This window comes from Lachancea lanzarotensis, scaffold LALA0S19, assembly GCF_000938715.1.
Source record: "Lachancea lanzarotensis genome assembly LALA0, scaffold LALA0S19, whole genome shotgun sequence".
NCBI lineage: Eukaryota > Fungi > Ascomycota > Saccharomycetes > Saccharomycetales > Saccharomycetaceae > Lachancea > Lachancea lanzarotensis.
In genome coordinates this window covers 15,932-31,067 of record NW_019212897.1, presented here as the reverse complement: position 1 = coordinate 31,067, position 15,136 = coordinate 15,932, and the positions used below count along the sequence as shown (strand labels likewise).

Sequence of the window (15,136 nt, the reverse complement as noted above, 5' to 3'; positions counted from 1 at the left end):
TGGCACTACTTACCCAGGCACCACTGTTCCAGGCACCACCAACTGCGGTCCATCGAGCTCCGCTCCATCCAGCTCTGCTCCATCGAGCTCCGCTCCATCCAGCTCTGCTCCATCGAGCTCCGCTCCATCCAGCTCTGCTCCATCCAGCTCCGCTCCATCCAGCTCAGCTCCATCCAGCTCCGCTCCATCCAGCTCAGCTCCATCCAGCTCTGTTCCATCGAGCTCTGCTCCATCCAGCTCTGCTCCATCCAGCTCTGTGGCCCCAAGCTCAGCTCCATCGAGCTCTGCCCCATCTAGCTCCGCTCCATCGAGCTCTGCCCCATCTAGCTCCGCTCCATCCAACTCCGCTCCATCCAGCTCCGCTCCATCCAGCTCCGCTCCATCCAGCTCCGCTCCATCCAGCTCCGCTCCAGCCTCATCTTGCGTGACTGTCCCAGGCACTACTATCTTGGGATCGACTGTCTCTGGTACTACTTACCCAGGCACCACTGTTCCAGGCACCACCAACTGCGGTCCATCGAGCTCTGCTTCGATCTCCTCTGCTTCATCGAGCTTCTCTTCAAACTCTGTGTCGTACGGGAACAGCACAATGTCTCCAACCACTAGGTCATCTGGTTCTGTATCACTAAGCTCTGCTCCATCTAGCTCTGCTCCATCGAGCTCTGCTCCATCGAGCTCTGCTCCATCGAGCTCTGCTCCATCTAGCTCTGCTCCATCGAGCTCTGCTCCATCCAGCTCTGCTCCATCCAGCTCTGCTCCATCGAGCTCTGCTCCATCCAGCTCTGTGGCCCCAAGCTCAGCTCCATCGAGCTCTGCCCCATCGAGCTCAGCTCCATCGAGCTCTGCCCCATCGAGCTCTGCCCCATCCAGCTCTGCCCCATCCAGCTCCGCTCCATCGAGCTCCGCTCCATCGAGCTCCGCTCCATCGAGCTCCGCTCCATCGAGCTCCGCTCCATCCAGCTCTGTGGCCCCAAGCTCAGCTCCATCGAGCTCAGCTCCATCCAGCTCTGCTCCATCCAGCTCTGCTCCAGCCTCATCTTGCGTGACTGTCCCAGGCACTACTATCTCGGGATCGACTGTCTCTGGCACTACTTACCCAGGCACCACTGTTCCAGGCACCACCAACTGCGGTCCATCGAGCTCAGCTCCATCCAGCTCTGCTCCATCTAGCTCCGCTCCATCCAGCTCCGCTCCATCTAGCTCCGCTCCATCTAGCGGTGTTCCATCTAGCTCCGCTCCATCTAGCGGTGTTCCATCTAGCTCTGCTCCATCTAGCGGTGTCCCATCTAGCTCTGCTCCATCTAGCGGTGTCCCATCTAGCTCTGCTCCATCTAGCGGTGTTCCATCGAACTCCGCTCCATCTAGCTCCGCTCCATCTAGCTTTACCACGCTTGCTGCGGCTTCGGAAAGCAGCTGCGTCTCAATGCCTGCTTCTACGATTTCTGCTAGGACCGTCTCTGGAACCACGTACCCAGCCTCTATTGTGTCTGGATCTGTCAGCTGTGGTCAAGTTAAGCCTATCTCTACTGTCTACACTGAAAGTGTCGTGACTGTTACGTCTTCTGGTGTCGAAACTATTTACACTACGACATGTCCACTAAGTGAAGTCGAGGCCAGTGTTACTACTGCACCTTACTCTGAGGGGCTTGCGACCGTCACTGAGTCTGGAAAACCATCCACATTCACCACCATTTACGGGACAGCATCTCCAGCGAATAACGAAGCCAGTGTAGCTGCTCAGTCTACCCGTTTCACTGAATCTGTTGTCACTGTCACCGAGTCGGGTGTTGTGACTTCTTATACTACAACCTGTCCACTCTCTGACCTAGTCAGTGCAACGAGTACTGGATCCAGTCCAAGTGCAACCGATTCCTCTGTCGATGCCGCGTTTGTCTCTTCTGCTTCCGCCCCAGGTGCTTCCGCTTCTGCTCCAGGTGCTTCTGCCCCAGGTGCTTCCGCTTCCGCCCCAGGTGCCTCCGCCCCAGGTGCTTCTGCTTCTGCTTCTGCTCCAGGTGCTTCTGCTCCAGGTACTTCTGCTTCTGCCTCTGCTCCAGGTGCTTCCGCCCCAGGTGCTTCTGCTTCTGCGTCCGCCCCAGGTGTTTCAGGCCCAGCTTCAGCTGCTACCACACCAGTCTCAACCAGTGCCGTGGCTGCTTCCAGCCCTTCGACTCCTCAAGGTTCCTCAAGTGCATCTCCCGTTGCACAATCGGTCTCAACTTACGAAGGCTCGGCAAACGTTCTCAGAGCAGGCTTGCTCTTGGCCCTACCTTTGGCCCTTTTGTAATTTCAACTTAGATACCCTATACCAAGTGTATACATATGATAAATTTTATGTTTATTAAATTTTAGTGGAGCAGTACTCTCTTATATTTCCCCTGATTGATAGTTTTCAACTTCAGAAAGCAATGTCTTCAGAATGTCTGGGGCTCTTGACACAGGCGTCCGCACTCTGGAATCGGCACTTGAATCATCACCAAAAAACGACATTTTTGACTAAAGTGACAAAATGTGGTCGCAGTGTAAGGACGTTCCCTGCTGACCTGAACATAGTTCAGCGCTCTTCGTCTGTGGTCTTTGTACATTTCTCAAACGCTTTGTATTCTACCGTTAGACTTTATGAATGCTTCGTCTCTCGAACGCAACAGATTTGGTAAATTTCTTACCTTGGTTCACGAATGGCGTACCTATGTATTTAGCTAATGTACGCAACCTTGCTGAGTTCCAATTCAATGCTCTTTACATCAGATTTGTCCCCTTACACACAAACTTTAGTAGAGCCAAGAATCTTGTCCCGAAACAAGCGAAGTTAACAAAACCTATGCGCTGATTGAACAGCTCAGAAATGTGGTATCGCCAGCTTAGACTGACGTGATAGACTTTCATAACAAAATAGCAAACTAGAAACCTTTTAGTGGGGGTGAAATTTTGACAGATGACACACGGCACCTGGATTAGCAGATATTTGGATACTCACTACCGTTTCCAAGTGGGGAAAACCGCACCGCATTAGAACGCTCACTGCTCTTGAAGCACTTTTCCGCTGCGAGTAATTGCCGCTTCATTTGAACCCCACCTTTGAAGCCTCCAAGGGTGCCATTGGAACTCAAGACTCGATGACAGGGAATAACCATCAGCAGCGGATTTGCTCCACAAGCGTTGGCGACAGCACGATATGAATTCGGAGACCCTATTTGCCTAGCCAACCGGTGATATGTAGTTGTACAGCCCCAAGGAATTTTGTATAATTCATCCCATACCTTCCTTTGAAAATCGGTACCATAGAGGTATTCGTATTTTATAGGTGCTGTTCTTTTACCATCGAGCAAATTGGCAATGATTACAGACAACTCGACCAATTCATTGTCTAAATCTTCACGCAATACGTAGGAGATCTTGGAATTTTGTGATTGTCGTTTAATGAGGTTTTTTACAACTTGAATCAGTTGGTTATCGTTACCAGAGTTGACATAAACTAGATTGTTACTGTACTCATCAACAACCAACATGCACCTTCCCAGTTGCCCTTCAGCAAATGTGTACAATAGCGTTTTTGACATGGGTCGAGGTATTTAAGGAGACACTAACAAAAAGTCGGGGAGGCCATGTAGACAATGTGATGTCAGCTTTTTATATGGTGTGTGCAATATTAGCAGCGTTGGCGTCAAATTCTAATTTCTGAGTGAAGATCTGGCTGACAATATGTGAAATGATAAAATAAAAGACGGATTGAGGAAGGAGTCGTGTAGCATTGACTGATATTTGAAGTTTTCTCCCAGTTCTATTATTCATTGGCTTTTATCAAATTACATACATCTTGAGCTCGCCGCCAAGTCTCAAGTGCGTTTATACATAACTCGTAAGACCCTTGTACATTTATTGTCCCCCACCTTATTTCTGTACGTCGTTTTCTTGTGCAATTGGAGATACTTCGGAGCTATCAGTTGCGTCGCCCTTACCCGATGACGCCTGCTCCAAGTCCTTTTCGATGGCCGATCTAACTTCGTCTTCATCGGCTGTGCCCATCTCCTCACGAGTGGAACCAGAAGTTTCGCAGTTACAACTTGCTCACTTTGGTATAGCACTTAAGGAACAAGAAGCTTCCCCAACTGTGGGAAGTCACTGCCGTATTGGGATGAGACCAGGGAAACACCCAGAGCTGCCGTTTTCGCAGGTCCACAAAAGAAAATCGCAATGGTATCTTTCTTGTTGTAATAAAAAGGTATTAGCACGCGGTACCCGTACACGTACATCTTCGAAGAGTGTTCGTTGGGCTCATCGGGGAACATTTTGAGGATAGACCAAGGTTGGGCACAGACGAAGCATAAAACACTGAAGAACAGGTAAATCCCGATGTTGAACAAAACGATAAATACATGGAGACGTGGGACACGCTGGTGAATGCGTGCTGATAAAAAGTCGTGGAAAAAGAGCTGAACATCACCAGCAGCAGGAAAATGCTGCCAATCTTGTTCATACGGAACGTTTTAAGGGTCCACGACACCTGGGTGGGAAGCACATTTCGAGCCACTTGACCGACGCATAGTGGTACGAAGACAGACAATCCGATCTGCTTCATGACGCTGGCATACACCATACGCACGCTGGAGCCGTTGAATGGGTTTCCAAATGCAAACAGCGATGTGATGAGGTACATTTGACAAACCCAGCCAAAAAATTTCCAACAGGGTCGCTGCAGTCAAGATCAACCCTAATAGCGGCCGCTCATCGACCTTGGAGTCTTCCGAGATTTGGATCGCACAGCAGAACCCAAAAAGAATCGAACTTGTGAGAAGAAAAGTCATGACCAGTACCACGAAATGTGCACGCCAATTGGAAAGACTGAGGAATGAACTTTTGGTTGACATGTTCAACCCATTCTATAGAAAGACCAATGCAACGGCGCCGTATTCAATAGTGCATTGAGCCTTGATGAGTTCACCTTGGCGTGCAAAATTCGGAACAAAGCGTGCCAGAACAATAAAAACTGCCAGAGTGATGGACAACCATTGGGATGTTATGAATTCAACTTGTTTGAAATTCCAGATTTTGCAAAAGGATCCTCGTTTTCGAGGATTCGCTGAAAACAAGGGTGAGCTTTTTGTGTGTTGATAGTACTAAGGGAGGACACTGTCTTTCATCGAAAGATGATATTTGAAGATGCTGCTCTGTATGCTTTCCTCCAGCGATGCACAGGTAGCTAATCTCAGTAATGGACCGATCCACTGACTGAGTCTCGGCAAATGTCGGGGACCATGGACCGAGATTCGTAAGTCTATCTGGATCACAACATCGAGGTCCCAAAAAACGAAAGTGGATCCCAAGCGGATCGTAGCACTGTGCGGAGCGGGTTGTGGCCCGGCTCTCGTAAACTATTGATTCGATTTCTATTGCGGATCTTGGAGGCAGAAAATGCGTACCAAAAGAGTAGACCAAGATAGAAAGAAGTAAGACTGCACATACCAACTGCACGTTAACGTCACAGAAGTCAAACAACACAAATAACATTCCATTCAATTTTCATCCCAGCCAAATATTCATGATGCTGGTGTAGAAGCTAAAACGGGCTTGTCGTCGCGAGAATCAAGCATTGTTATTAAAAAGCCATAGTTGAAATCAGATGCCGCTAGAAAAAATTCAAGTAGCTTCTTCCATATTCCCTGTAAGTTTTATCTATGGAATACACAGAGGTCTTGGCATGATCTTGTGCTTTTTCTCTAAACATATGAAGTTTACGCATTACATTGTCGATACTTCTGCGCATTCAAAAAAACCGGCTAACTCTCAAAATGGATCACAAACGACCTCAAATCAGGTTCTGTCGGAAACTCCAACTCTAAAGAAAATGTTCCAAACTTTTTTGCAGAGTCGCCTGCCCCTGGCATCTCAAATAACCGACTGCTTATATGTGGGTTGAAGCCATTCAACTGAAGGAGTGGTGTCAGATTGGTGCCAAGCGGTATGGGAAAATGTGCTGAAAATGGCACAGGATGTAGAGTGGAATGGCAAGCGTTAAAGTAGCGTCAGATTGTTTGATTAAACGGTCCAGAAACGGTCCAGAAGGTGGGCAAAATAAATATGGTGACGTATTGATACAAAGTGATATAATTAGTGACAAATAAGTAGAAAGTGATACAGAAAGATCCCTGAACAGTCGATACGTTCAAAGTGACATAAATATCAGAGCATGGTGTCGTCTGGTGGTAATTAGTGCTGGTCTCTGCACGTTCGCAGACTGCTACGGGCTGAAGTATAGAAATTGCACGGTTCACGCCAGTATCTGCTTAATCATGCATTTGCCATTGCACCCTCGATCGTGTCAGTGTTTTCATCCACTTTCCCACTTCTGTGGGAGTTCTGAATGTTGAGGGTAGCACTCAACACTGGCGACAGCTCACGCTTTCCTGAAGAAACAGCAACCAATTGACCATCGGCGTCGGTCATGTGGGGAAGGTCCTTCACGTTAGGCGGATCCTTGTAATGTTCGCCCTTGACGGGGGAACCCGAAATATAGTATTTAAACTTTTGAAATTTTTCTTTGAAACCCATGGTTCTGCGGTGAGCCCCTGCATCTCCTTAGTCCTTGGCATCCGTCGATTTCTGGAGTGCTTGGCTTTTTATGTGTTTTCGATGTCCTTATCTGCGATGCTTGTCCTGCAGATAACATGCTTAACGGCTCCAAAGTCATCTGATAAAGTATCGGTGGAGTCATGTGACAGGATCTCCCGATGACAGCCACTCAGCGAGCGGAGGTTCAAGTAGAGGCTCGAGTGGATAAGGGCACAGCAGTGCCTGCGATGCGATTGAAAGCGAAAGATGAAGAACAGGATGTGAAAAGTTGGTGTGAGCTCAAGTGTGACGTGTCAGTAAGGATTTAGCAGTGACACATGAATTGAGAAAGCTGGCTTAAACCGCAAGTTTTGCGGCATGTGTGGGGAAGAAATTTTGAAGTTGCAGTCTAGTTAAAACACTGGTTTTTTAGTTCAAGTACCAAGAGCCTATCACTCATGATGGACTGTGTTGTGGTGACATGCGTTAGCATTCTATCTACACGCTCCAGTTGTCACACGAAATGTAAAGACAGAGAAATAACAATACAGACTAAGCGTGAGGAAAATAATGAGAACGTGAAAACAGGAGCAACAACCTATTTCGTGTAATGTTTAAACATATCGTCATGGAAGATTTTTGGAATACAACCAACCAATGCATACAACACTTATATCTAGTGAATATCCAAGACTGCTAAAAACCGAACATTGGCCACCTTCTCGAAGAGTCATCAAAATTCAAAAACTCTGTCACCTTCGAAAAAAAAAAAAGACATCCTGTCATCTCCGAAAACCAATAGGTGTGACAATGACCCTCTTGCCAGGCTGCTATCCAAAATGTTGTGCGTAAATGTTTGTCAAAAACATGCGCTCTTGGTTTTTCAAGTCAGCTGAGGTTTTTGATCTCGGACTTAATTTTGTTAACTAACTTCCTTTCTAATAAACAACTGTCCACTCTTTGAGATTTTTCTTCGATCTTCAGCCCGGATGAGAAAGCACCCTGCTTTGGACCTGAGCGGATGTTGATTCGTCAGGTATACGAAGCTGATGGACCATCGCGGAGCCGCGACGTCTCGTGAACTGCAATCTTTTGTGGTGTGAACCAGATAAAAAAACCACTTACCCCAGAGGTTATTAATGGTGAATGCTTAAAGTAAGCTTCAGCGTGCCTCGAATAACAAATGGTGTTATCCGTCTGCCATTTCTCGTGGTGTTGACTGGTGATATTCGTCTCCTGCCTGATGAGATCGACTTTCTTTTTAGCTTCTAAGAACACAGCCGGACGCATATTTGGGACTATTTATACAGCGGCTTTTCGACAGTCTTCACTCAGATGGATGTGTACTCAAAAAGTTCCCAATCATCACACAGAACCAAATTATAAATTAACGAAAATGCCCTCTGTTAGCGGCTTTTACATTCCACCCGTTTCCCTCTTCGGTGAGGGCGCCATCGAAGAGGCTGCCAAGCAAATCCGTCAAGCGGACTTCAAAAACGTTCTTATCGTGACAGACCCAGGTATTGCCAAGATTGGTCTTTCTGGCACCGTATCGAAAACCCTCGAACAACTGGGCCTTAACGTGGCTATTTACGACCAAACTCAACCCAACCCTAACGAGAAGAACGTCTCGGATGGATTGAAGGTCCTAAGAGAGCACAATTCAGACGTTGTTGTCTCAATCGGCGGCGGTTCTGCCCATGACAATGCTAAAGCGATCGCTCTAGTTGCTACCAACGGTGGATCTATCGAAGACTACGAGGGCGTTAACAAGTCCAAGAAGAACGGGCTACCTCTGTACGCCATCAACACCACTGCAGGGACCGCATCAGAAATGACGAGATTCACTATAATCACGAATGAGGCAAAGAGAACAAAGATGGCAATTATCGATAACCATGTGACCCCATCGGTAGCCATCAATGATCCATCGACTATGTACGGTCTGCCACCCAGCCTGACTGCTGCCACCGGACTTGACGCCTTGACCCACTGTATCGAGGCCTACGTGTCCACGGCCTCCAATCCTATCACCGATGCTTGTGCGTTGAAAGGAATTGACTTGATTGAAGAAAGTTTGGAGAAAGCTTTCCTGAACGGCTCTGATAAGAAGGCACGTACTGACATGTGCTACGCCGAATATTTGGGCGGTATGGCTTTCAACAACGCTTCTCTTGGTTACGTCCACGCCCTTGCCCATCAGCTTGGTGGTTTTTACCATCTTCCTCACGGGGTGTGCAACGCCGTGCTCCTGCCTCACGTTCAGTACTTCAACAAAGCCGACGAGGCCACTGAAAGGAGACTAGCTGAAATTGCCATTCATTTAGGTTGTAAAGCGCACACTGCCGATGCTACGATTGAGAAGTTGTTGGACATGTGCAAAGCACTAAAGATCCCAAGAAATTTGGAGGAATTGGGTGTCAAGAAGGCAGACTTCGAGGCATTGGCCGAGCACGCTATGAAAGATGCATGCCATGCAACAAATCCTATCCTTTTCGAAAAGCACGAGGTTGTTGCTATTTTGCAGCGCGCTTTCGACTATTAAGCGCAGTGATCGGCTGGAAATGCAGGTATTTATTGCCATTGACGATGGATGGCTATAATGATTAACGATATATAGCGTATTAGCACCCTTTGTAGAAGTGAAGTGGATTGCAGTTTTTCATGGCGGGCATTGGGGTCGATTGAGAGTTTTATTTCGACAGGATTGGCCTGCGAAAAAATTGAGACAAAGGCCTTGATGAAGTTCAACAACCGTGTGTACAAATAAGCGAACCATATTGTATGGATTTACTTGTTAGCAGATCATTTTCAAATGTACGTACCATCATTTAGGGACATAACTAAAGATATCAATTTTACGAACGTTGTACGGACATGGGCGGTCAGGTTGTTCTTTCTCAGACTAGAAAGACATCAGTTAACACTAGTCAAAGGCAAGATGGGTTGACATAGCAGTCAAAAATCCAGTTTCTCCAGTTGAAATGGGATCTGGACCAATAAAGGAGCTTGGGAAACCAACATCAAACGGAACAACGCTCTCCAGAAAACGGATTTGGTCTGGAGATAGCTTGATACTTAAGGCTTCGATGTTTTGCTTCAGATGTTCAATTTTTCTCCCCCCTACGAGTGGGTAAACGCGACTGGTCTTGGACCTTACGTAGGCCAGTGCAATTGCAGTGATGGATTCGGTATTGTGCTCTTTCGCCACTTTCTCCAAAGCTTCACTAATCTTGATCTCGTCTGGAGTTAGGTCTGCCGGGCCAATAAAAGAACGTACGTGTTCGCCCTTCTTCTTCTTTTCCTCCAAACTCTTTTTGGTTTGGAACCGACCGCCACCCAACACATCCCAGGGCACAAGGGCCATACCAAATGTCCTTGCCATGGGAATGATCTCACGTTCAAAGTCCCTCAACATCACGTTCCACCTGCCTTGGTATACACTGAACGGGGTTTTTCCATGAGCCCTCGCATACGTGTTTGCCGCAGAGACCACCCACGCCGGGGTGTCGGACACACCAAGATAAAGCACTTTACCCTGCTGAACCAGAATGTGAAGACTGTCCATGACTTCCTCGATAGATGTCATTTGGTCCCACCAATGGACATACAAGATGTCAATCCAGTCTGTCTGCAGTTTGACTAGAGAGTCTCTAACACTCAGGTGCAAGCTACGTTTGTGGTTTCCGTTGAAATTTGCGCTTTTGTTCTTGCCGATTTCATATGCCTTGTAATCCGTGGTGTATTTGGTAGCCACAACAATCTGATCCCGAATTTTCCTGGAGGCCATCCATTCTCCTATCCATCGCTCAGACTGTTCGTTTTGATAGTTGTTAGCAGTATCGACAAAGTTACCTCCGGCTTCGTAGAATGCGTCTAATAACACAAAAGAGCGCTGTTTGTCCATAGAGCCCAACATTTCTTGCCACGCATCTCCAATGGACATTGCCCCAAGGACAAGTGGCGAAACTCTTATACCTGCATTTTTAGACAGTATACGAAGTCTTCCAAGCTCGGTTGAAGGCTCTGGTGCTGGGGCAAATATATCAGACATGTTTGCTGTTTTGTGCTGTTGGAAGCGGGAAGATGGACATATGTAGTTATGGCTAGCACTCAACCTTTATATACAAGAAATAGCTGACTAATTATGGTATCCTTTGAAAGGGCATTGGACTTCAGAATCGGTTCCTGAACCTATTCTGATTGGTGCAAGTAGGACTCGTCGGGCACTTCATCTACTTCGAAATTTAAGGTCAAAAAAGGATGCCCTCGTGATTAAGGTTGCTAGGGTCTACCGGAGTTTTTATGATTAGCAATGTGCGTAACAATTCCGGGAACCGCGATTCACTAGACAGTGTAAATTGAATAGCTCCCGTAAGCACATTCAACAGCTGGGAAAATCATCGTACCGTTGTGAAGAGTAGAGAGGGTTACAAGTACTAACGAGGTATTGAGAATGCTATGAACAGAACAGAACAGAACAGAACAGTTTACAGCGTTAATGATCAGTTGTGAATACAGACACAGTAAGCACAGTTGAGCCACTGAGCGTTGGATCAGTCGTAATTTAAGATAGCTTCCAGAATGTTGAACAATTGCGGGTTAGTGGTGAGTTGTGGATGATGAGATAACTACCAGCACAATTGAGCCATTGTGCACAGCGACCAATTGTGAATATCATAGAGATAACCGTACGCACGAAGAAACAAGTTATCGCTGACCTTCGTTATACTGAACAATGTATTGAACCTATTTGTTCACAATTAATATTTGAGGCAATAGTAGTATTACAAGTTTATGTCCCCTTTAGTCACAATTGATCGTAGAAAGTTCACAACCGAAAAGTACTTTCAGCCCTCTTTAGTCTCAATTGATCGTGGAGGTTTCATTTCTGACGATTCTTTGAGCCTTTGTACTCACAACTAATCGCTAGGCTTTTGATTTTTTGACTCCCTCGATGTCCTCTATGTGTACAGCCCATCAATGACCCTCTCAATTGTTTAAGTCTGCGCGTAGACCTTATCAAGACGTCGATGCGGTTATCGTACCGAGACACTACAGATATCTAATCTAAATTTCACAGAGAGTTTAAAGACGCTGCCGCAGTTTTGGACTTTCGACCCATCATGCAGCACTTTTATTTTGAAGCGCTAACAGAATAATTTGAAAAGAGGAAACAATCGTTTTCAAGTTATCTGGATAGATCACTAGAAGCCGGATGAGCGACCATATAAAAATTCAAGAAAATTTTCAGGAGGGACTTGATTCCAGAACGGCCTGAACAATTTATGTCCGCTTTTTCGAATTCTCTCTACAATGAAGTAGTGAACACTTACGGGTAGTTCCCTTGTGAAAGCCATATCTCTGGCTTTAGAGCTTCACATGCAAGCGACTTGACCCAATTTCAGAGTTTTTCGTGTAGACTGTGGTGAGAGTTGCAGATGGCCACTGTCTTATTCAAGTTTTTGTTGCCTTAAACGAGATCAATAAGGAATTACTGCAGCGCGCGATCACTTCCACCGGTAAGCTAATGGCGATGAATTTGTTTTTGTTGTTATAGTCTGAAAGGCCTGTTTTGCGCCCAAGCCCATTATTGGACTTATATCAGTAAAAGTTTGAAATCAATTTGTTCTCCGTCCGCTGACCTAGACTATCTAGTCACTCTAGTCACTCTATGGCTACTAAAGCGTTGAAATACAAGAGCATCAAAAAGTGCTTCAAATTACCGTAGTTTAAACAGCCATTTTTCCAGGCTTTACGAGCGGTATCCCACAATATTGAGCTCTGTACAAGGGCTTAAAGAAGAAGAAGAAGAATCCGGGAAACGCTTTCGTATTTTGAGAGCAAGCGACATTAGGAACGCAAACTAGACAGAGATTTTTAGATCCATTCAAGGGCAAATAACGTCTGTTACAGTATTCCTACTTTCTCCATCTCTGTCAGTGGGTTTGGTGAACGGATGTTCTTGTCTGCCGCACGTCTTAAGATCGACAGAGATTCGTTTTTTTTTTGATTTCATAGGCCCACGTCCTTGATCATGGGAAGGAATTACCGCCTAGGGCTTGCTAGAGAGTTTCATTTGAGACATTGCATCAAATCGTTCAGTTTGTTCCCGCAGCTTCAAAGAAATCGGCCTCTAATATTCAAACATTTCTTGTTTTTTTATCTCCAACAGTATCACCACGAAAATATCAATGTATGTGCCAAGTTTGAGTTGTGGGCGATGGATCACAAACAGCTGTAACTTTAGCCCCCGTTCTCCGTGCTACGTTGTATGCTTCATGAAATTGAGTGAAATTACTCACACTATCATTATCAGCCCCCGAGCTTCAAATGGCAAACGTGAAGACCCCATCGAAACATTGTGGAGGCAATGCTAGTATTGGGTTCGAACTAATTCTCCCACATATTCCGTGATCTGACGATTGTAGGAAACTTTTTCAGTTTGATTGTGCCGGGACGACCGCGAGTGAAGGGGAAGTGCCCACCGAATCTATAGTTGGGAATTGTTGGAAACGATGTCCTGAATCTTGGGAAGCCGCCACAAGGAGGGCGTTAAAGTAGGTAACAGGAGCGGTACTTGTCCATAGTTGATTTTTTTCTGGAAACAGAGAACAACGGTCTGTGAAAGTTAACATAAGCCAAGTTGGCATCAAAATTGGTCGAGATGTCTCAATAAGGAGTACTGTGAGAGGTAAAACACAGATCTAAGTATACGACGGTCTCACGCATTAGAAGCTCATCATAAGCACATCCTTCATATGCTGATGATAGAGTCGGCACTTCAAGAGTCATGAGATGATCAAACTGCAAAACTATGAGATCGACTTTTAAAATCTGCCCCTGCAAAAACAGGCCCAATTATAATTTCCGCCGCGCACTTGTTTGGCTTAAACCATGTCGAAATTTCTAAAGATAGTTGTATTGTAAACAAGTGCGCCGTTTTGAATTTGCCGGACGACTTGTGGAATTCTAGCAAATTGACCTTTTCCAAGCCTTTCCAATCAAACTTCGAATTCCGCGTCTTTCAGAGCTCTTGAGATAATCGCCATTTTTAAAAAAAGAATCTGTCTGTTTCTTTTATGCCTTGTGGTCGACTCCGCAATATCTGATCACTTGGAGTGTTGATGTTTTGACTAGGGTATAGCCCCTGGCTTGAAGTTATTTCGACAGTGGGCCCGAAGCCAGCTGCACGCCATTCGCCATTCGTCGACTTCCGTCTGTTCTAAGCCCAAATTGGTATTTGCATGTCGACGATAACACTGCCTGGATTAACAGCGAGACTGAGCGAAAGAAGCGCATAGAATGCCTACAATTGTCTGCATATTTTATTCGCGTCTGACAAGGCAATACACAATCAATGGAACAATTGATATTACAGCAGAGGGTTCACGGCCTCATTCTGAGTTTGCCATACGTGGACATGGTTGATCCAACTCAGGTTTTCGGATAAGCCCATACCGGAAATAGTGCAGCATCTTTGAATTGTCCACGGGATATCTTCCAATGAAAGTAGATCTAGACCTACCACAATATCCTCTTCTGACATACACGAAGAAGAAGAATCAATCAAAGTCGTAAACACAGGAACCGGAAGCTTGCAGGGGAGTTTTTTGAATTCGTATGAATTGTAAAGCTTGTGAAAACTATTTCTTGGCTCGGGAAGACGCTCTGAATCAGTAGGATCTAGTACTAATATAACATCATTTTTTCCGTGAAGCCATTCGTGCCATTTGGCCTAATTACCCAGCTACCAGTTACGTCCGTTATTTGGTACAGTACTTCGTCGACCTGTACAAATTCCATATTGAAACCAGTGGTCGGAAGTGTTTGCTTACATGACCCTAAGCGAAGCTTATATAAAATGGTTTGTCTTGCCCGTCATATCAAGCCCAACCATCAGTATATTGATATCTTTTTCATGGCGACAGAGACCAACAAAGGTCTTCATCATGAGCGCAAGAGTTTTCGACAGAATGATTATAAACGTTAGGGCTGAAGTAATCCGTCAAGCACTGTCGACGCTGAGAAGTAGTTTGTAGCCACAAGAGTGGCAGGAAAAATAATGGGCAGAGAGGTGGCATAGCTGACGGTCCATAATCCCACATTAGTTCAGTTCTCCGTTGCCACTAAAAAGAGCAGACGTGGCCAGTAGGATAACTTTAGAGATATTCCGAACGATTTTGATGACTACTAGGAACAGGGTAGGCATGCACAGAGAATTGAATGTTCAGGTAAGTGATAATCGTGGGGAAAACTGGGATTTCTTTTCTAAGAGCGGAGATACCTAAGAAAGACATTTTAAAACCCACTCTGATATCTTCGACTTTAAACGCGCAAAAGTATGGAAATGAAGGTAGCAAGGTTCATTTGAGCGATTTCTATGATTTGACGTTGTAATAAAGTGAATTTCATCGCCAGGTTTAATGCGGTGTATTCTTTGCATCCGAGTCCGAGTCCCTGCGTCAATTTAATTTTGTGCCTGCAGTGAAAAGGAACAGAAATCATGCAGGTCTTGTCGCTCGAGGCAGCAAAGCATCGGCAAGATGTAAAGAGTCCACAGTATTTATCTGGACGAAAAACCAATCGC

General features: G+C 45.8%; 4 protein-coding genes and 2 pseudogenes across 6 annotated transcripts; 2 read left to right on the top strand and 4 right to left on the bottom strand.

Moving 5' to 3' along the window:
* The first annotated feature begins 1 nt into the window (after position 1).
* LALA0_S19e00320g lies at positions 2–2,284 on the top strand (annotated as a pseudogene). The gene has a single exon. A coding segment is annotated over exon 1 (2,283 nt).
* Positions 2,285–2,951: 667 nt separating this feature from the next.
* LALA0_S19e00298g (LALA0S19e00298g1_1) lies at positions 2,952–3,557 on the bottom strand (the record flags this gene model as incomplete). The annotated part of the gene is made up of 1 exon (XM_022773276.1): positions 2,952–3,557. One exon carries the CDS (start codon positions 3,555–3,557, stop codon positions 2,952–2,954), a length of 606 nt encoding a protein of 201 aa, XP_022631247.1.
* Positions 3,558–4,013: 456 nt separating this feature from the next.
* LALA0_S19e00276g lies at positions 4,014–5,138 on the bottom strand (annotated as a pseudogene). Its single transcript is given in 3 exon segments — positions 4,014–4,424; positions 4,424–4,657; positions 4,659–5,138. Coding segments are annotated over 3 exon segments (1,125 nt in total).
* A 1,147-nt stretch (positions 5,139–6,285) lies between these two features.
* Positions 6,286–6,546, bottom strand: LALA0_S19e00254g (LALA0S19e00254g1_1; the record flags this gene model as incomplete). Its single annotated transcript, XM_022773165.1, has 1 exon — positions 6,286–6,546. One exon carries the CDS (start codon positions 6,544–6,546, stop codon positions 6,286–6,288), a length of 261 nt encoding a protein of 86 aa, XP_022631246.1.
* A 1,396-nt stretch (positions 6,547–7,942) lies between these two features.
* On the top strand, positions 7,943–9,091 carry LALA0_S19e00232g (LALA0S19e00232g1_1; the record flags this gene model as incomplete). Its single annotated transcript, XM_022773054.1, has 1 exon — positions 7,943–9,091. The coding sequence occupies one exon, from the start codon at positions 7,943–7,945 to the stop codon at positions 9,089–9,091; it is 1,149 nt and encodes a 382-aa protein (XP_022631245.1).
* A 381-nt stretch (positions 9,092–9,472) lies between these two features.
* LALA0_S19e00210g (LALA0S19e00210g1_1) lies at positions 9,473–10,600 on the bottom strand (the record flags this gene model as incomplete). Its single annotated transcript, XM_022772943.1, has 1 exon — positions 9,473–10,600. One exon carries the CDS (start codon positions 10,598–10,600, stop codon positions 9,473–9,475), a length of 1,128 nt encoding a protein of 375 aa, XP_022631244.1.
* Positions 10,601–15,136: the final 4,536 nt, after the last annotated feature.